General features: G+C 43.0%; 2 protein-coding genes across 2 annotated transcripts; one reads left to right on the top strand and one right to left on the bottom strand.

The window, feature by feature from the left end:
• The first annotated feature begins 4,196 nt into the window (after positions 1–4,196).
• Positions 4,197–4,915, top strand: LOC128310130 (uncharacterized). The gene is made up of 3 exons (XM_053046688.1): positions 4,197–4,508; positions 4,589–4,733; positions 4,830–4,915. The coding sequence occupies exons 1-3, from the start codon at positions 4,197–4,199 to the stop codon at positions 4,913–4,915; spliced, it is 543 nt and encodes a 180-aa protein (XP_052902648.1).
• A 127-nt stretch (positions 4,916–5,042) lies between these two features.
• LOC128299754 (serine proteinase stubble) lies at positions 5,043–20,070 on the bottom strand. The gene is made up of 8 exons (XM_053035813.1): positions 19,644–20,070; positions 19,088–19,401; positions 18,807–18,952; positions 18,315–18,624; positions 17,868–18,057; positions 17,427–17,724; positions 6,159–6,308; positions 5,043–6,046 (listed from the first exon to the last, which is right to left on the bottom strand). The coding sequence occupies exons 1-8, from the start codon at positions 20,051–20,053 to the stop codon at positions 5,912–5,914; spliced, it is 1,953 nt and encodes a 650-aa protein (XP_052891773.1). The 5' UTR covers positions 20,054–20,070; the 3' UTR covers positions 5,043–5,911.
• Positions 20,071–22,885: the final 2,815 nt, after the last annotated feature.

Here is a 22,885-nt window from a genome sequence, read left to right on the forward strand (position 1 = left end):
CACATTTACACTTGCACATTTACATCAGTATGAAACACACTATGTGCTCCTCAGGCACAATTTGATAGTCAGTAGCAAATTATAGGGATACAACACCACAAAGCACTCACTAATTTTTCTCAAACAAACTGAGTTTTCAATGCAAAAAAACGAGACCGCTTTCAGCACGCACGACAATGTTTTAGCAAGACTACTATGATAGGTTCTTCACTGAACACATCGTTTTTATATCAATGCATACTTGATTTCTTCAAGTATCTTTTTCGTGTTCTTTTTTAATTTAGATTAACGATTTCGCGGCGATGATCTTCAACCGTATGGATTTAGAATTGGAAATTTTAAAACAATTTCAGTCTAACAACGATGCAAATGTTACCGAGGTTACAACAATGTAGTTTGAACAGAATTCTACACGGGGATATGATGAAGTGTTTGGACAGTTTGGGTGGATGGGTGGATGGGATGGGTTTTGGATGGGTGGACATAAGCTGAACCTACAATCCAGCTTCGAATAAGTAATAATCAAGAAAGACAGAAATGGTATTCCAAGAACCATGAAGTATTATATATCGAAAGGAAAAGAAAGTTCTAATGATTGCAATATGATTTTATTCATATTCGATGACAATGCTAGCTATGTCGTAGTACACTGACAGATTGTGTCGGTTATAACATCATTACCGGTTTGCAAAATTGCAGAAATTGTGACAATCGAAATACTAAACACAATACTCCACCACAATACTGTTTCGAAATACGCAGGCTGGACATTTTCACGGTTCAATCGGGGAGAGAAAACAATACCACACCACGAGTATCGCAATGGCAATAGCTTGCGAATATTGCGGAAAATAAGCATGGTTTCTATTCTAGCATCTAACGGTAGGATTAATTACGAACAAATTAAAAAATCCCGTTCAAGAAATAGAATACATGAATAGGTTGAAGTAAAAGGGCATATAAGGGTTCACGGGGCGGCCAGATGGTGTATTGGTAGCGCAGTCGGTCTGTACAAGACAGGACCACGGAAAAATTTCATTTGGACTGACTATCCTACGGGTAAATAAAGTAAAAAATATAGAAATGGTAGGCTTAAACATCCTAAAGATGTCGTGCCGATAAAGAAGAAGGAGTTTAAATACACTGCATACTTCTCTTGCGTAGCCGTGTAACCGGGTAAGCTATTCAAATAAAAAAAATTTATCTAACCAAGGATAACCGATTTTCTACCTTTTTAATTAGATTTTATGCTATAGATTAATTTTGCTGCTAAATTTCCAAAAATCGCACAATCGGCACAAGTTGTTTGGGGCCCCCAACACGGCGAGGCCCTAAGCGACCGCCTATTCCGCCTACCGTTTGATCCGCCGCTGACCAGGAGAGCATACCACAGAAGAGGTAGTACTTAGTACAGCAATTTTGCTAGAAAACCACCGAAAAACTGCTTCAAGAACTACCAATTTTCGAATGTTTAGTACCAGGAGAGCATACCACGGAAGAGGTAACACCTAGTACAGCAATTTTACTCGAAAACCACCGAAAAACTGCTTCAAAAACTACCAGTTTTCGAATGTTTAGTACCAGGAGAGCATACCACGGAAGAGGTAGCACCTAGTACAGCAATTTTGCTCGAAAACCACCGAAAAACTGCTTCAAAAACTACCAGTTTTCGAATGTTAGTACCAGGAGAGCATACCACGGAAGAGGTAGAACCTAGTACAGCAATTTTGCTCGAAAACCACCGAAAACCTGCTTCAAAAACTACCAGTTTTCGTATGTATAATACTAGGATAGCATACCACGGAAGAGGTAGCACCGAGCACAGCAATTATGCTCGACATCCACCGAAAAACTGCTTCAAGAACTACCAATTTTCGAATGTTTAGTACCAGGAGAGCATACCACGGAAGAGGTAGCACCTAGTACAGCAATTTTACTCGAAAACCACCGAAAACCTGCTTCAAACACTACCAGTTTTCGAATGTTTAGTACCAGGAGAGCATACCACGAAAGCGGTAGCACCTAGTACAGCAATTCTGCTCGACATCCACTGAAAAACTGCTTCTAGAACTACCAGTTTTCGAATGTTTAGTACCAGGAGAGCATACCACGGAAGAGGTAGCACCTAGTACAGCAAATTTTGCTTGGAAACCACCGAAAAACTGCTTCAAACACTACCAGTTTTCGAATGTTAGTACCAGGAGAGCATACCACGAAAGAGGTAGAACCTAGTACAGCAATTTTACTCGAAAACCACCGAAAACCTGCTTCAAGAACTACCAATTTTCGAATGTCTAGTACCAGGAGAGCATACCACGGAAGAGGTAGCACCTAGTACAGCAATTTTGCTCGAAAACCACCGAAAAGCTGCTTCAAAAACTACCAGTTTTCGAATGTTTAGTACCAGGAGAGCATACCACGGAAGAGGTAGCACCGAGCACAGCAATTATGCTCGACATCCACTGAAAAACTGCTTCAAGAACTACCAATTTTCGAATGTTTAGTACCAGGAGAGCATACCACGGAAGAGGTAGCACCTAGTACAGCAATTTTGCTCGAAAACCACCGAAAAACTGCTTCAAAACTACCAGTTTTCGAATATATAATACTAAGAGAGCATATCACGGAAGAGGTAGCACCTAGCACAGCAATATTGCTAGAAAACCACCGAAAAACTGCTTCAAAAACTACCAGTTTTCGAATGTTTAGTACCAGGAGAGCATACCACAGAAGAGGTAGCACCTAGTACAGCAAATTTTGCTTGGAAACCACCGAAAAACTGCTTCAAAAACTACCAGTTTTCGAATGTTAGTACCAGGAGAGCATACCACGAAAGAGGTAGCACCTAGTACAGCAATTTTGCTCGGAAACCACCGAAAAACTGCTTCAAGAACTACCAGTTTTCGAATGTTTAGTACCAGGAGAGCATACCACGGAAGAGGTAGTACCTAGTACAGCAATTTTGCTCGAAAACCACCGAAAAACTGCTTCAAAAACTACCAGTTTTCGAATGTTTAGTACCAGGAGAGCATACCACGGAAGATGTAGCACCTAGTACGGCAATTTTACTCGAAAACCACCAAAAACCTGCTTCAAACACTACCAGTTTTCGAATGTTTAGTACCAGGAGAGCATACCACAGAAGAGGTAGCACCTAGTACAGCAAATTTTGCTTGGAAACCACCGAAAAACTGCTTCAAAAACTACCAGTTTTCGAATGTTAGTACCAGGAGAGCATACCACGAAAGAGGTAGCACCTAGTACAGCAATTTTGCTCGGAAACCACCGAAAACCTGCTTCAAACACTACCAGTTTTCGAATGTTTAGTACCAGGAGAGCATACCACAGAAGAGGTAGCACCTAGTACAGCAAATTTTGCTCGGAAACCACCGAAAACCTGCTTCAAACACTACCAGTTTTTGAATGTTTAGTACCAGGAGAGCAAACCAAGGAAGAGGTAGTACCTAGCACAGCAATTTTGCTCGAAAACCACCGAAAACCTGCTTCAAACACTACCAGTTTTCGAATGTTAGTACCAGGAGAGCATACCACGAAAGAGGTAGCACCTAGTACAGCAATTATGCTCGGAAACCACCGAAAAACTGCTTCAAAAACTACCAGTTTTCGAATGTTAGTACCAGGAGAGCATACCAAGGAAGAGGTAGCACCTAGTACAGCAATTTTGCTCGGAAATCACCGAAAAACTGCTTCAAAACTACCAGTTTTCGAATATATAATACTAAGAGAGCATATCACGGAAGAGGTAGCACCTAGTACAGCAATTTTGCTCGAAAAGCTGCTTCAAAAACTACCAGTTTTCGAATGTTTAGTACCAGGAGAGCATACCACAGAAGAGGTAGCACCTAGTACAGCAAATTTTGCTTGAAAACCACCACAACACAAAACATTTGAATAAAAAAGGGCGTCCTGACTTCAAATCACGTGTAACGAACTTTTTGCTACTTGCCAAATCGCTCTATATTACTCAACCTCGTTCCTACACAGACCTTGGGTGTAATGATATAAAACTCACAATTTCTGCGATACGTAATGAATGGATGATCCTTTAGGTTTCCCAGTACAGAACGCAATATTCATTTTAATAATCTTTAGTTGGCCATGTAAGTTTAAACAATCGCATCGCAGTTTACTTAGACATTGGATATTTCAATCGAAGATTGCCACACTGCTTCAGGATGTGTACTCGCGACTGTTACCGTGTGTTTGGTTATTTTTTAGGCTTCTTGTGGATGGCAACTTCCGTTTATTATACCACGGAAACGGTCGAACTGCTGAAGTTGATGAAGTTAAGATGCGATAAACTGCCAACCTCAACAAGAACCATCGGTGCACCCGATACCGGACCAGCACGGTTGCAGTTTAGCGATGCGATGATTGAGAAGGCGTGCGATTTTTACACACATCTCGATGTGTTTATACCGTATCACATCATTACCACCGTCATTAAGATGATGCCCGGGATGTTGCTTGTTGTGGGAATATTTAAGGTAAGTATTCACATTCATTTCCAAATTTCATTTCCAAATTTTGTCACCTGTTTTGTGTGTTTCGTATGCGTGCATTACAGAACAACGTTACGCTGGTGAAGGTGTTTGCTTTGTACGGATTTATGGAGGAATGTTTCTTTGTAATTGTGTTTTCTAAAATATTCGCTGTCATGCTTTCCTTCGATATAAGCGTCTGGGTCTATTGGATTGTTGTGTTTTTCTGCGGTAAGTGTGCTACAAAACTTTTAAAAAGAATACTTACGATATACAATTAATTGCATTATTATTCAAAATCCCGTTTCTTTCTTGTCTTAACCACAGTGAAGCTTTTCTTCGCCATCTGGATACTGTTGGGTGTATATGCAGCAGTGAAACCCCGCCTAACACCCCGAACGCCACGTGTGTAAACGAGTCACGAACAGAACAAAGAATAAAACGACACACAAACGTACGATACATTTCTTTGGAAATTAGAATATTATTTACTAATTGTTTCTGCTACTGCTTCGAAACAGCTACATAAATACACCGGTATGTGAAGGAATAATAATCAGCTATTAACAGGAATGCCATTGCGAACACGATCACTAATAACGTTTGTAAATTGCAAGATAAACAAAAAAAAAGCCGCCATAATAAAATAATAATATTAATGAACATAATTAGGGCGGACACTGTGGACCAAGTATAAGCGATTGGCCAAACATTCGTTACTTCATTCTGGCTAGTTAATCACGCGCAAATCGGTATGTACAAATTCATTTTACGTTTCTTTCTCCGTATCGCCTATTCCTATATTGATGGTTATTCGTTTATGTTACCCTTTCGCTGAGGACTCTATTTACACTGACAAATAGTTTTACTTTTCTCTCGAAACCATACACAAGTTGCGTACCGCTTTGACGGTAGCACCCTTCCTTTAAGTCTTCTAGCAAAGCGCTCGGTCATATTTACATGTTTGTTTCGCTTGCAATTTCCCTACCCTTGTTGCTTCTTTCGGTTGTTTAATTTGCTGTGAGTGCTTTTGCTCGGCAGTTTATGGGTTTTAAGCGTTGTTACAAGGGCTTAATTTTCTACTCGATTCTGTCAGTATTTCACCTAAGTTGAATGTTCTGTTTGACGCCTGTGCGCGCATAGTAGTGAATATTTTTTTAAATAAAGCTTCTTAATGTTAATGAACCTCTCATTCTCTCGTTTCATCAGCGCCCTTGTTTGGTGTTTGATGATCAACTTACTTTATCAATGCTATATACACACACCGTTTCGATTGTTTTATGCGCTTTTGTTTCACTCTCACGCCGCTCCAAATGTACGACCCACCGACTCAAGACTCGTTGCACTTCTCGCTGCTTGGTTTTTGTTCCCACATTGTCCGTCGGCATCGGTTCAACGCTGCGTGATTATCACAGAACGGTTTCCATGATCCACGGCACAAACTTCGATATTCGCGTACAAACACCCGGCAGGTTCGCTTCCGCACAGCCAATGCCCCACGATATGATGCCCGCTAGGAAGTAGTGCCCATCCTTGCCTTTCACCTGCAACAGCGGAAAACAGTAAAGTATCAGGAACGGATCGGTCACCGAAGGGCATTGGTAATATTTTTCCCATCGAAAACAGTATCCACCATGCCGCCGTTTCTGTTCTTACCTGCAGTGGACCGCCCGAATCTCCCTGGCACGAGTCCTGCCCGCCCGTTTCGTGGCCGGCGCAAAGGAAAATGTCCGGTATGAACTCGTGTCGGCCGGCGCGCAGAAACATCGACTTGCACCGGTCGTTGCTTACGATCGGAACGGACACCTGACGGCATTGGGAAAGGAAAAATTGAAAAGAAAGCAAATAACAACAAACGGTGAGAAAGTAAAGTGGAAAATAATGGCAGAAAAATGCATTCCTATGAATAATAAACGGCGCTCATAACTCAACCATGCGGAGGGTTGGATAGCAGGACGAGTACGTGCCAATAGAACCATAAGCGTCATGAAAAGTTTACCAACGGATAAAACGTTCAGAGAAGCAGAGAAAAAATATAGATGAACGAATAGAAGAAAGCTATAAATATGCAACCATCTGTGGGGTCTGTTTTTCCCTCGTTCGTTTATCGAAGGTTTTGTGTGGAGATCAATGGTAACAAAATTTAGAAAAAAGGGCAATAAGGTTTATTAAGAAAACAATAAGGAAAACTTTACTTATACGTCATTGATTTTGGTACTCGGCGAAAAACTTACGATAAGGCATCTTTTTGATAGCTTCGTATATTTTTTGCACTCTTATTTATAGTGTTCATATCAATATCACTGTTCACCATACCTTATGTTCGATCAATTACGCATCTTGTTCGACAGCCACTAAGTGCAATAAACTTTTAATCAAACGCTCTTTCCCATACCGCCACTTTTGCTCGAATAAGCTGCCATAAAGGCGTATCCTGGGAGTGGGATGGAAAAAACTTTCAATCTCCATCACGCCGAAAGCAACCGAGCTTCCGACCTTCTCGGAATCTATTAATTATCAATGAACAACGAGCGAAACTATCAATGGTTAATGGAGGCAGTTCGCACTAACAGTACGTTCCATCATCCACCGAGCCATACGTCAGTGTCGGTGGCCATCCGTTACCGCCGGCAACCGGACCTAATCAACATCACCCTTAATTAATACTACGGCTGGCCAGATGTTACGGTGCGGAATAGCCCTTTCTCACCGGAAACACGTCGCTTCGTGGAGCATGGCGGTCTCCAGGAGCCGAAGGTCCTTGAGAAACTAAGACTGCTCCGTGGGTGTGATGTTCCTCAGCAGAAATGGAATATACCCTTTGGTGTATAGAACCGGAAAAGGGATTTCACGTTGGCTCCGGATGGGGTTGCAAATTGATGCTAAGGGATTGGCCCTCACCCAGTACAATGTACCTGGTGACGAGTGATTGCTAAAGATGGGTACCAGGCCGAGAACTGGGAGTGTGCTTTCCAGTGCATTATTTAACAGAAATGAGATCAGACACATTTCGGTATTCCTCAAGAATACCTTTTCGGTCTGATGTAATTACTCGGTTCTGCACTACGATGCATCGGTTTTTCTATTGTGCAAACAAATATTGTGAGCAGTTGCCCAACCAAACGGGAAGATTCAATATGGGAAATGTATCTCTTCTTCACCGCTCTTAGTAGGCTTATTTTTTTGTTAGTACTGCAACGAGTTCAACTGAGCTTAAAGCAATATCCTACTTAAAGCACACTCCTTGAATAAAAGGGTTTCAATAACTCAAAGAATGGATCATCTTACGTGTCGCATCATTCATGCATTACGTCCTTGGGCTGCCTGGCGCAACATCGTTACGAGCTGGCTTATAAGCCGCACGAGGAATGGATAAAGTTTTCGCACCATCCAACGAACCGACGGAACGGTGGTACACGCTTACGCCTTCCATCCAAAAAACAGACGACGAATGACAAATCTTCACCTGCCGGAGCCCCTGGTGACAAATGACAGTTCGTTTGGTTTTCCACGGTTCCAAACGCACGCAGGTACGCCCGGTAGCCACCGGCAGATGATCGTGTGGAGATGTGATTTGAGTCAAAATCCCACCCAAAAACCCTCAGAAATGGAATAGCAGGCGTAAGCGAACTACTAATCTGCCGAAAAAGAACAATCTCAGTGAATACTGAATCGGCGTCTCGGCCCCGGGCCTTATCTCGATGGCCATTAAAAGTTTGCTAGTGACACCCGACGACAGGACGCTTGTGGCTGTGTTTCTTTGGTTACCGAAACCGGAAGGGATTCATTCGATGATGACGATAATGATAAAGAGAAAACCCAACGACATGATGATAATGTCAAGCTATACGTTAGCGGCATACCCCCACCCGGTAGAAGTGGGCTTGTGTACCAGCTCCGAAATTGCAAACTTGTCCTGCCAGTGAATCCTTCATCTGGCCGCACTGCTAGTGACGATGCTTCAGCAAACGCATCTTTAAGTGATTCGAGTAGCAAAGGCTTCAGCAAGATTGATTGCTTTCGGATGGTTGAACAATTAAATCCATTTCACCGGCAGTCGGTGTTCATTCAAGCGCTTCGAATATCGTCAATCGCATAGTTCGGTACTTTAGCAGCTGAAATTGCTCGTTTGACGTGTCCTATAAGGAGCGATTTCTTCGTGCGTTGTTTTTGATTCACTTGGGCAAGGTGCTGCAGCGCTACGGCTCGGCGATTGATTATTTTACCCACCATCAGCAGCGTTCGTCCATTCGCCATACCGAGAACCTTTTTTTGCGGCAAAAATCGATCAAATGCGTCATTTATCTGTGGCTTTTTAAAGTGACAGTTGTACCGTGCGGCTCTTCGCGTGAGACGTCAGTTTTGTGCTTTGCAACGATGTGTCAAATTCAATCAACTTAGTGAATAGCAGGCACTGGCAGAATTGTTGCGTTGTCCTCACTTTCCAGTTGATAAATGGTTTCCGATAAAAATGGGGTTGGAAAAGTCATTTTCCTTATTCGATTATACTCGACCCACATTTATCATCATCAATTAAACATTAAACAAGGATTCAAAGCGAAAAACGGTCAAATGGATTGCCCATTTTGCGATACTTGCACTTCAAAGCTTTCCGTAAGTCTTTAAGCTACAGGCATAGGTTGCTGTGTTCTCCGTAATGCATCAATTACCATTATTAAGTTTAAATGAAACATTTTTCAATAGCTTCAACAGAATGTAATGGTACAATAAACTTCATTTAGCACTGAAGCCACATAGCCTCGGGTGCGGAATAAGCGTCATACCGTAGAGAAATGTTTCTTCTACGATATTCTCTTTCAGTTCCTTCCTAATACCAAAAAAAAAAATGCTAGAAAACCCGGACACATTTCTTCAGCTCGGCTACAACAAACCAAACGTTTTGCTTTTCCCACTTTAACTGGTCTATTTTTCTTCTCCATTTCTGTGTTGCGTTGAATTTGTGCTGTTGTTGTTGCGTCTCGAAAGCTTTTACCATGCCAGTACGACGTGATACCCGCTCCAGCTCTCAACACAAAAACATTTCTCAGAAGCAGCAAAAAGAACGCAAACCAAAGGAATCTAACGCTGGTGGAAGGAACGTGTTTAGAAACACGCTCCAAAATTACACTGAGCTCACTGTTCCCTATTATCAGCCCCGTCCGCCGTGTTAAATCTCGGCTTCTCGGTTACGGATGAGAATGAAATTGGAAAAAACCATACTCAACCACGAAAAAAGACCACGCGTGGCAAAAAGCTATTTTCATCCCATTTCGATCATATTACGCTGGCAGACTAGCCCGGTTGCCTCGTTCGCCTTTTTCGCCCCCCACACGCACGGTCGGTGGTTCGTGGTGTGACGAATTTCCAGGATCGACAACAAATCATTCCCCAGTCACCATTCTCCACCAAGCGTGAGGTAATACGCTTTTCCCATCGTACCGGTTAGTCCACCGCTCTGGAGTGCGGGATTCGGGGAGATCGGATAGATGGGTTTTCGAATGGCACTTTTCCTTGCTTGAAGCGACGAAAAAGTAGAGAGTCCTCCTTCTGATTACCCTATTTTCGGCTGTTACGGTCAAACCGTGCGTTCTCGGTGCAAGAATGATAAGATTTATTTCACGTTTCTTTAAAAATGGTGTCTAGTGTCTCTGGTTGCAATATGGTGCGCAGCTATTTGTCTGAACTATATCTTCCATTGTGTGTACGCTCGTAAATTTCTGTGCAAGAAAAAAAACAGAATATAAGAATATACCGACGAAGGAATCTGTTTAAATTCCTGTAAAAAAGCTCAAAAGGAGAAAAGCCCCCTTCCAAATCTCCACCATTTCAATGGTTTACAACAATAATATAAAAAGATAAGATGCCATTTTTGTGCTTTAAAGAAATTCGTCTCAAGTGGAAAGGATTTGATCAACGAACAGCCAAGCCGCTGGAAGCCGCTTCCCGGTCGTACCGTTTCCGACCTATCGCAGTTACGGTCTACCTTTGCTGTGTCACTATCACACGTCCTTCTCGTAAGCTATTTTGCGTTCCCTATGCTGCGGTATTTTCGAGAAAGCGTTTCGTTTCCTTAGCGCTAACCAACTCCAACCTAGCCTAACACGGTTGTCAATGATGTGGCCTGGAATGTGGCTTCACGTACGTGATAATATCTATTTCAGCTTGCCCGAAGAAAGGCCGCACCGACCCATTCGAGGGGGGGAAACAAAAAATATAAAAAAGAGTTTATTCAACGCGCGACTCTTGTCCATCCGCTAGGACTTACCTTCCACAACGCAAAACACACTGAGCCCAGCATCTTGCTCCGGCGGAATATGGTTTCGTGGCTGGATTGGGGTTATTTTTCTGAACCATTCTTCAAATTCTATCTCCTTTTTTTTCAAACCCACGCGCGTGGTGTGATAAAAAATTTATTGTCATGACGTGCAAAAGCGTCTTGATTTCCGCTTTTGTGCTGCATAAAACTGATATCGTTTCATAATATAAACGCTTGCGGGCTACTGTTGATCAAAGTGGCGTTGACGGAAAGTTCTCTTACTTCATTCGTAGGGAGTTGTGGATACTCCCTCCCTATCGGATTAAACTTTTAATTTATCCAAATAGAAAGATTAAAGTTTAAAATTGCTTTAACTCTGCCACCCGTTGCAGATATGAAACGGATTAAAATATATCGGAAACAGGGGAAGGGTAACTACCCCGGAGCGCCTTTATCTTTCGCTTCTTTAAAGGATAATAGCGTGAAAAGCTCCCGAAATACCGTCCCATCAAGCTCAATCACTTGACATTCTTTCACAACGTGGTACGCGCACCACGCTAATATCTTCCCTCTAATTATCATCTAACCACAACGACAGCCGCTTATCGTCGCTCGGTAGGACGATGCCGGTAGCTGCCACCGAATGCCATAAAACGGCGCAAAACAGCATTCGGAAAGCTTTTCCTACGCTACGCGAGCGCAACACTCTCGCAGAGCAATCATCAGTGAATCTTTTTATTTCACTTTCGAAACAGGTCTCGGTGACTTTCTTTCTGGTCGCAAATTTGCCACACAGAACGATTGGGAAGTGGGTAATCTAGGATTATGGGTTTTGCTTTTTTTTTGTTTGTTTGTTCATTTCACGCTTTTAGCCCATCAGTTTCCTTTCTCACGCGTTCGTTACCACCTCGCTGCTCAAGGATTGAAAAACCTCAATCAGAGACATCAACCGTTCGCCTAATGGGTGATTATTGCCAACATTGTTGACAGTGTTTTATGGAAGTCGTTAGAGCTAGTGAATGGCAAAGAAATGCGCATGAAAGCGATAAAATTGTGATAAATATTGTATCAAACCAATAAAGATCAACCGAACTCTGGCACCGTTTGGTTTTTATCAGTAACACCCATCATTATCGTTGTCGCGTGGTGGTTTCGCTGATTCGTTTTGTACCATTTCAGTAAGAGCAAAAGAGTGTGACTTTTCAAAAATAACTTACTGATGTACACTTTAACACTTTAATTAGTATCAGGACTGAATGTCCTGATATTATTATCTTATCATTATTAGATATTAAAATGTTAGTTTTAATATAAAAATTCCGTAATTAACATCATTGGTGAATGATGAAAGCAATCCTTTCATATGATGACAGTGCATTCAAGTTCTTTATCCTTTTTGTCTCTCATCGCTTTGTTCGTAGCTCATACGTCCTGCGAACATATTTTCTATCCGTAACGAAGGCGCACGAGGAATGCTGGCTCATAAAGTCCGGAAAAGAATTCGCACGATCGCTTTCCACGCTTTTCCCGCCGTCCTACCTTTCAATGTGAATCATAAGCGTCGAGTTCATGAAGATAAAAGTGATGGGGGGGTTTCGTAGCATACAACACCATCATCGTCATTATCACCATCGCGAGCATGGCGCTGTGTGCGCTAGAGGAAGCTTAATGAGAAAAACAATTTATTCATTTCCATTCGCATAAACTTTCCACAGCCTCACGACGTACCGAGGAATGTACAAGGTTCTTTTGTATTCGCCCACCAACATACTTGATTCATTTACGCTTTCTTGTCTTGACCTTTTGTATCCTTTTGCACAATTGGGGATTCTTTAAAGTGGCCCCCAGCAGCCAATCACTCGCGATGGAAGTTATCCAATGGAAAATGGTACAAAATCGACCCTTTCGCTATTCAGATTGTGTGACGAAAGAGTTGACGAGAGTGGAATTGATTACAGCACATTCCGGAGCGACAGCGATGCCTTGGCTGGGAAGCGTTTGTAGTGCCGGAAAGGTAAAAATGGTTGCGAACCGATTTTGCTTCCGAAACCTTCCGAACAAAAACCCTTTCGGGAAGTTATCGAGAAATGGTATAGAGGCCATCTTAACGTAAAGAATGTACTGCCTTGGGAGCAGAAATAAATAACTAAAGGGATGCTGCACCATCCAAAAGCGCCAAGTGACGACGGTTGCGGAAAAAGTGCGGAGATGAAGCGAAAGGACTTTGGGGTTCGATTGTTCCAACAGTCGTGAGCGGCGAAAGAAACGGCAAACGAAGGCATTCGCATTCGGATCTGCAATTCGCTCAAAAGGCTGAGCACGAATGATGGTTTCTTTGGTGGAAGAATTCTACTCTGGAATGGAATTTTCCTTCGCCGGTGCGGTGCGCTGTGGTACTGTTGAATAGATTGACAAACCCGAAGAGTGAAGAGACCGGTGGTTGAAAATATGAAAAATGCAGCACAAAACGTTGCTTGGAATGTTTTACACCACTGCCGGTAGCATGCATCAGCAAATAGTGTGCCATTATTTAAAACTTAATCGAACTCGTGATGAATCCTTCTATTCGCTCTCGTATGAAGGTGAGTGTGGAAAATAGTAGTACAATTTGTTTGGACAGCTTAGAGTTATTTAAACAGCTAGGTCATAACCGCTGAGTAAGCCATAAACACCAAGCTGAAGATATCTTGTACACTTCCTTACACCATTCTGATTTCTAACTGGTTTTGTCATCAAATTAAATTTATCCCCTCAACTTGCAAAGTTTATCACGACCAGATTTGCTAATCTTCGATGCGATCCTGACATTATGCTCATTTTCCCAACGCACACACACTTCACACTGCAATGAAGTGGAAACTTTAATTCTACCAAAGTTTGCCCACCGACATAATATTTCCTGCCGAATCACTTCTACTGAGCAGTTTTCGCTGCTCATGATTCTAATCAATTAACACCACTTTCGGTGCTGTAGGGAATTGGCTGAGAAGAACTTATTCCAGTTCGCAAACGCCGCGCTCACACGCGGCCAAAAGAAACTCCAGAACGGAAGAAAAACTTAATGCTTTTAAAAGTTTTCGCCCTGCCAAGGCAGCATATATTGCTAGCTGGTGGTCTAGTGGCACCACATTCTTCTCCGGAAAATCGCGTTATTTTGCTCCGTTTTTTTTTGCGCCCATCCTTTCCTTCTTCATTTCTACAATAGAAATGGTGCAGTTTAATCAACTGCATGCACTGTACGCGCAGCACAAGTTGTATCGCTGCTTAATGGCTTAACAATGACGATTCGGAAGTGGGTAAATCGTTCAACACTGGGTTCCTTGAGTTTGTGAGTGAGGTACACAAAAAAAATATCGAAAGCAATTGCATTAGCATTCGAAATGCAGTTGAAGTTTTATCATTTCTTTCATGCTATCGTGATCGTAGGTTTTTGTATGCCAAATACTTATTGCTATTTAGAATCCACCTTCATGATTTTTGTATTTTTCCGGGACTGTAGTTCACAAAGCTTGTGAAATATTTTATCGTAATCATATTCCCAACATACCAAATCGTGCAAAAGTAGAGCATTTCCAGCAGCAGCAGAACTTCTATAACCAAAAATCCCAGAATCGAACTGCACATGCTTCGTTCGCCCGTCAAGCGCCATGTATCATCTTCAAAGCTTATTGACTATCTGCTCCATGTGCGTTTGGCCCATCGAATCTGGTCCAACAACGAGCTACGGCATCACGTTTGGCAAACAACTCAAATTGCAAACGAAAAACCGATTCCACCCAGTACGATTGACCATGGCAAGTCAACATCAAACATCTCCGTCATTTTCCTTTTACCCAACTGTTTTTTTTTGCTTCTTCTGTTCGGTTTCGCAAGAAGGGTCCTCGTTCGTTTTTCTTTGCTTTCAGAAAGGATCGTTTACATGAACATTCGGATAAATTTCTTTGCCGGCCACTCGTGGACATTTGTTTGCTGCTCCGTGTCTGTTTTGCTAGCGGCAAAAGTTCCTCTTCTTTTTGCGAACTATTGATTCCGACATTATCGACAACTTTTGCCTGACTCCAACTAGCGATGGCCAAACACGACACGTCTGCCACGGTGCTCTTCCTGATTCATGCACCAGGATAAACACAAATCACGACTTTCGTAAAGTCATCTTTTGCCTCTTCCACCGTGTGGTCCGAGGTACGTGCCCGTTGTGGTGTGTTTTCTTTTCTTTCCAAACAGTTTCGTAATAGCAACTTTCTTACAAATGCCATTAACAGCGGTGCGATAAAGTCGCACACACACACACAAATCCTATCGAAAATCATGGTTCTTTAGTGCGACTAACGAATTCTACCTTCTACTCGAGTCTGCTTTCCCAGAAGGAAGTGTTAGTTTTCACCAACGGTTCCTAAAAATAAAAAAGCAAAGAAAGTAAATCGAATCATTGCGAAGCACCACAAATTGAAACGAACCGAGCACACGGAATGGACACGGAAACCCAACCAGCCAGCGCCAGTGAAAGTCATCGGGCCATTTCATCAACACACCAGTACGACTTTATTCGACGTGACGATGCTATCGACGAAGTGCTTTAATACATACAAACGAGCGGCACTGCGTGCGCAATGATACATGTGAAATGTGACAAGAAAAACGGGAAAATTCTCACCAGTCAGCATGGCTAAATGAACTTGTGAATTCGCCCCTCGTACGTTCTTAATTAATTCCTACGGGAGGGGGGAACACACGGGTGCGACGGGCATGCGTCGATAATCCCCAACTGTCTAGCTGACTTCATCGGGGTACCGGGGTAGTTTGACACGCGCTGCCCGAAAGGATTGTATATCCTCGGGTTGACGGTTATGCATACAAATCTGGTCGAAAATAAACGCCTCTTTGCCATTTTGACCTTTCGGCTGTTGGACCCAGCAGGATGAAGAAATCAATGCCCGTAACACTGAGCCCGTTTCTGGGGCCGGGTTTTATAGGTTACAGAAAACTAAAGTTACTTATCACGTACTCTCTTGTACAGTACGAGAACCTGCTAAACCGAATGCTGGAACTGGTGTAAATTGAATGCTTGTACACAAAGAACTGTGTGCAGTAAATAATGGTCGAGCAGAGTCACGCTTGGCAAGAGCTTAAAGCCAGCCAGAAGATTTGGAAAATTCACTCCAGCACCGAATGTTATTATCGTCGATGGCAAGGATTGTTTCAAGATTCGTTTTTCGTTGTTTGGCAATGGTTCTTTCTTTGGTTGGTTTTTTTCTTGTTTGGTAACACACAATCCAACATGGAGGAATGGCACGATAACTGACTCTTAACGAAGGTTGGTGTCATATATCAACTTGACACAAAATAATTGTGCACACTAGATCGGGTAAAACGTTACTTACGAACGCATGGTAAAACCAACCGATTGAATAGACAAACGAGTCGTTCAGCAAACTTGTCAGCATCCCAACAGTCACGTGGATAACAAACAAAAGTTCGGCACAGACAGACAGCCGGAATTGGTATGGTGATTGGTAACCATGGTAACCATTTATATCATTGCTTTCACCATCTCCAATATATTAACAAAAATGCATTGAAAAGCTCATGGAGAGGAGAAGTTGTAGATCCACGATGTCATAAATGACATTATGTATGGAATTGCAGTGGCATCGTAAAGCATTGCATCTGTAAGGAGTTTAGCTCTGTTTTTGTGGAAGAAAGAAATTCATTCACTAATGTACTTGTTTATCCCATTCTCTGATAACTAATAACGAAACCATTTACGCTGTAGAATGTTTCAATCCTTGGCAAATCATCTATTCTGGGTTGAAGGATAATTCTTGCGAATTCTTGTGGCATCGCACGTGTATGCCGTTTACAGTTACAAATTAATTGAGCACGTGCTGTTATACCCTTTTTGTTCCCATCGTGTACCATCGTGTGCTACGTCGTTCATTACCGACAGAGACGAAGAGAAAGTAGGTTAGACAATGAGTAACAGCACCATAATTAAGCTATCCCTGTGATGTACATTTAGCACCAGTAGCAACAATGGAGTTGCATGCATGAAACGTAGCACTTTTAAATGTAGAAGATGCATCCATTTTCATGATTTTCCTTAACGATAAAAAATAAGGAAAAAGCGCGGTGTTGAAGAAAAACTGCTTTCCGTGTACTTCAATCATGAAAGCTTCATCTTATCATACCAACAGAGACAGACAGCACCCAAGGCACCTTTACCCAGAAAAATGGAACATTCTACAGCACCGCAAAGTTTTCTTCAGCCTCAACTCTTCCATAATTTTCCTTTCGTTCTTTTCAATCATTCCCGGGTTTTGCAAGTGATGGGTTTCCATAGAATAAAAAATAAAAACGTGTGCCTTTGAACTTTAAAAAGTTCGCAAGATGCGTTATGCAACGTATTATGTTCTGACTATTTCACATTGCTTATCAACCACATTAGAAGCATTACAATGAATGTGCAAACAAAAATATTTAGTTCCAAAGGCCAATAAACGGATAAAATGTTTATAAAAAATATTTGAAAATATCATTAAGTACTCAATAAGTGTTAACTGGAACTGGAAATGAGCTGAATGAAAATAATGTGTTGTGAAAATTTCCGGTGGAAAGTATTGTCCTGATAATTTACGTAAAAATGTTCTATAACTAAAACTAAAACCTACCTCCTGCAGCACGGATGGCAATGTGCCGCCTTCGCTCAAGCGACCCCAACCGGTAACGGTCGCGTTCTCGCCGATCAGCAGATCGTCCGTCGCCGGCAAGCAGATGGGACTGATGTGGGGCGCAAATACGAGCGGTTGCTCCAGCTTGACCAGCGCCAGATCGAACTCGTACGTGAAGAAGTTATATTTCGGATGGACCACCTTCCGTGCGACTCCCCGCTCGATGTATGGCAGTTGTTCCTGCACGTGCGAGAAGTCGTACTCGCCAACTCGTATTCGAATCTGCGACGTTAAAAGGCTGGAAGCGAGCGGAAATAGAGCAAAAAAAAAAGCGGAGAAGAAAAGATGACCAAACGGAACGCAAGCAATTAGGACCAATCAATAGAGGAAAAACGGCTCGATACACGGATGCATGGGATGGTCACTTCAGTGTTCACTTACTCATCGACACAATGGCCCGCCGTGGCTATCCAGTTGTCATTTATGACAGCGCCCCCGCACCGATGGGTACTCGAGAATCCGAAAAATGACGTTCGTCGCACTGACACCTGCCATGGCCAGCGCCCGAACGGAGCATTTTTGCCACCGACGATCCTTGTCTCCGGGCGGCCCATCGTTTGTATGCCGCATTCTAGTGTTTGGTTGTTGTTGTTGTTGCCGTATCCGTCCGGAATGTCGGATGTGGTTATCGTTGCGAGAAGTAGATGGAGTAAGGGAATATGTGTGTGTGTGTGAAGAGCAAACAACAACGAAAAATGTTAAAAGGACAGGAAAAATGGTTCTCCAATCAACCAGGTCCGGGGAAGATGGCATTGAAGGAACAATTTCATCCAATTTTGAGCAAACGAGCTTAAAAACCGAAACCCCCGTGCGGTTGTAGAGTCTTACCAGCGTTTCTTGCTGCGGAAATTGTATATCGGCCCGGTGCCGTTGTGTACGATGAAATGGACGGTGCGGCATCGTCGACGTCAATCACAGATGGGGATGCTGCGAGCAGTTGTGAACCTGTTGAGCTGCTGGAAGCAATGGTGGTCGTGGGCTTGGCCGTGGTAGTAGTGCTGGTGGTCGTGGTGGTACTGGACGTTGACGTGGTTCTGCTTGTAGTAGGCCTCGGTGTCGTAGTGGTGGTCGTCGTTGTCGTCGTGGTGGTGGTGGTACTAGTGCTTGTACTAGTAGTACTTTGCTTGGTCGGCTTTGCCTTAAAAAGTGCAAGATGCATGTCAGTATAAATCACTCGAAGAAGCGCAGTTTTGTTTGGAAGGAAGTAAGCATCATTTGTCGAAAAGTAAATTTAATCTCGACAATCCACTACCCGGAACATTCCAAGAACTCTGCTCCCTTTGCCCATTTCCCACACAACTGTGGCTACACAATACGTACCGATGGTTTTGGTTTCAGCACGGTGCTTTGAATGTTGTTCGAGATGGACAGGATCGGTTTCTTCGACGGTTTGTTTGGTTTCGGCGGTTTCGTCCGCGTAATGAAACTTGGCTCCGTCGTGGCCTGCCAGTGGGTGGTAAAGACGCCTGGGGCAAGACAGAAGGATAACAAAACCACATCACAAACAAAACAAAACCAAAAAACCATTTTCGATTGCAATATTCCGACACGGAGTGTCGCGCTGGAATAACAACACTGTGTGGGAGGAGTGAGTAACCTACCCGTCGCTGCACTGGCTGCCATCTCCTGGTCCACCGGTCCCGATTGCTGCTGTACTAGCGTCGATAAGGTAGAATGTTTATTTACAGTGCCCTCTGTAGGCTTTTGACTAAAGTGATTGCTGCCGGTGACGAACGTGCCACCATTGCTAGCGGAACTACTACTGGAACTACTAACGCCATTGCCTGGCTTGCTGTGATGATATGTGTGATGTGGATGTGACTGCTGGTGATGGTTGTGGGACGGTCGTATCACCAGCGTGCCACTGCCATTCGGCCGATAGATGGTGGTGTAGCCATTACTGCTAACAAAAGTACTGTTGAGTTATGGTTTCGCATTAGTACGCCAACCCGTTGGGGAATTTGTGCAGGAAAGGGTCCAATTCCATGGTGGCAATACGTGTAGAGGCATCGATTGTAAGGTTATCAAGGGTCCCGCGTTCCGTTTGATGGTGGCACACACCGAGGGCAAAAGTTAAGTGGAGAAACATACAGTGGTTAGTCGTGGGGACACCCATGAGACAAGGTAGTAAACTGTGTCGATTCGATTCACGCTTACCTTGGCCTTGGTGGTTTATACTTGCCACCGGACGGCGATGACGTTGGCTTCGGCCGGTAGCCCAGCAACGTCTGCTGGTAGTTCTGTGGTATCACATTTTCGGTCAGATTGTGCGAACAGCAGGACCCGAACATGAACTGATCCATGCACATGCCCACGTGCTGACCCTCGGATTTGATGCATTCCCAGACGAACATGCAGGTACCCTCGAGACCGTTCACTGAGCAGGGCTTCGGGTTGATCTTGTAGTTGTGACTAGAACCGGCAGCCACTCCGGCCACACCCGCCACCGTCGGCGTATGCTCAGCAATCCAACAGAAGGCCGTTAACAGTAGAATCGATGCCTTCCATCGACTCCACATGGTGGAGATGTTTAGATCTGCAATAGAAAGGGTAAAGAGAAAAGCCATGATAGCACAATGGTACGAATGCTTAATTGGATAGTACACCTACAGCCCTTTCTTCCATCATTCACTACATCAACGTTCCAGTTCATTAGCTTGCCCTTGAAATGGGTCATGAACGGCAACCTGTAAATCACAATCAATATTTGTGACAGCCCACTAGGGAACGGACCACCGCTTATGCAACGGGTAATTGGATGGAGACTTGAAACTCATGTGTTTGCGTAAAACACATCCGTTCGTTCCCATTTATGGCCATTCTCCCGGTTGGCGTTGGCGTTAGCTTCCAAACTGTCCAAATCAACAAGTTGCGCAACGCCCAACACGCGCCCATCGCTGCACTCTCTCATCATGCTAGACTAGAGCGTGTCTAAAAATAAAACAAATCTATGGCCTACTGCCTATGATCACGATGATGATGATGATGATGGGGATGATGATGATGCTGATGCTGATGGTGTTTGTTTACAAACAACCGGTTGACACCCAGAGCCCTTTGGTGGGTGCACGAGTAAAACCCCAAACGAAGCACATGTTTCGGGGGGAACCGATGCAACGCATGCTCTGTAGTCTTTCTTGATCTCGAGAGCAGCATAAACACCAACCAAGCATAAAACGCGCTATTCGTGGTCCGTTGCTACGGAGCGGTACGATAAGCAAGTGAGCGTGTGTTTTACGCGCGTAGGTCAACCGGTTCCATGCGTAGCGTGAACTGAGTGCCGTGAGTTCATTGCAAGCCAACAAAACCCATTCCGTCAGGCATTTGGTGGTTTTATTTTTCAGCAAACAAATAAAAAAATCGACACAAATCCCGTGCAAGAATATCTGCTGTGGATCTACCGTGTTGATTTCGATTTAGAAATTGTTGATCCTATCTAAACTTAGCAACAGCAAATCTGTCCTGTAGGAAAACTGGAACCGTTGCCAAAAAGCGACCGTCTTGTGGATGGTAAATATTTATTACATAAAAAAATATAGAATAAGTGTTACTTTAGTACACGATTGTTTGTAACTGTCAATATAAGTTGTAACATTTTAATGACAACATACAACCTGTTCGATTCTATTATATCGATCATGTATCTTCAAATGTAATCGGTATATGCATAATTAAGGCACCGCCTGTTTCATGCTTGGAATGTTCCCAGGTAAGCAATTAATGGTCAGTTATTTAGAAGTTTACTTTTAAAATTAGAAAAGTTTATAAGTAGAGATTATTAATCTCATATTTTTATATTAAGTAGTTTGATTTTGGTTAAATTCCATTGAAGCAATAAAACTAAAGAAGTACTAACCATGATTAAATCAACTATTAATCATTTAAAATAATGTATAAACCCCCAACAGTTTTATGGATGATTATGTTAGTTATATCTGTAGAAAATTTATCAACATTATTTAATTAAAGTACAGCTCGAAAAGGACCTTAATTGCAAGGAAGTCTCTTCTTACACTCAATTAACATCTTGTAACCATTTCTTGCTCTGTACCATTTCATGTTTGAGCAACTGTTCAATCGTGAGTAACCTCTACAGAGCGAGCGTATGGTTGCTACGATGTAGTTTTTTTTACCACTACACATCAAACACTACCCTGTACGCACTGTAGAAGTCAGGGGCATTGCAAATAAGGGTTGACTTTACTTAAGCAAACATTAGATTGTTATTAGTTTTAAATTACGTAAATAAAAATATGAAATACTTATGGACCATTTACAAATATTACCACATGCAGAATATTAAACTAATTTCGTATTAATATTTTACATTACGATTGTATGCATAAAGTATATTATTTTGAATGCAATACCGACCGAACGAGTGTTCAACTAAAATAAACCGCAAATTAGTGTTCGGTGTTTGCTACCACTTTTTTTGAATATCGGTTGCTAAACTCTGCCGCACACTAACACATGCTTAACTGCCGTCCATTCCCAAACCAAACTCACATTCGCTGCCGAGTCCGGGCGGTGTTCATTTCAGCTGCACAACTCAAGCGGTGAACGTCGTGGATCTTGTGCCTTCCGGAAAGGCACGCGCTTACAGTTCGGAAACAATTTATTACAAAGTTTATGTGCCTTTGAACAGTGCCACATAGTGCCAACCGTTACGAAACCGTTAGTTGTGGTAATATTTTAACAAGAGGAGATACAAACAAGTTTGTAGAAAGTGTCGTGTTACAGAATTAGGATCGATTGTGCGCGATTAATTGAAAGCAACTAGCTGTGGTGGATGCAGTGTTTTGCTTAGGTGCCAAAGGTGGACAAAACCATTGCTGCTGTCCTTGGTGTGTGTATGCGTGAGACAGCTGACCCGCACCGATCGTACAAAGCATACGCGCTCAACAACAACGCTCTTTCTTCACGCGGTGTGCAGCGCGTGTGCACGCATCGCAACAGCAGCTGATTGTAATTAATGCAGCGAAAGACGAGATCGGTAGAGGAATTGAAGCAAGGTACGATCACGATCACGATGCTACGGTTTCATTTGTCCAAGGTGGTATCAGCACCATTGTCACGATAGTGGCGTCTTTGTGCAGGCAAATCCAACCCATGGCAGCACGATCAACAGCCTCAACGGATGGGGATTACGAATTAACCAAAACAAATCCGGAAAGCGTAATCGTTATCAACCCTTCAGTGTGGGGCACACTGCATTGAAATGAATTTAGCGCATTTCTTTTCGAAGTTTTGGATTAACCTGTCGGTTGGTGAAATGCATAAATTAAGCGATTGGTGTGTGCGTGTGCGTTGGTTGGCCGGATGGAAATGGAAGCATAGAGCTGCGGTACGGAAATGATCACTTTTTTGTACCACGCTTTCCGCAACAAACCCACCCA

Source organism: Anopheles moucheti, chromosome 2 (genome assembly GCF_943734755.1).
Source record: "Anopheles moucheti chromosome 2, idAnoMoucSN_F20_07, whole genome shotgun sequence".
In the NCBI taxonomy this organism is placed as follows: Eukaryota; Metazoa; Arthropoda; class Insecta; order Diptera; family Culicidae; genus Anopheles; species Anopheles moucheti.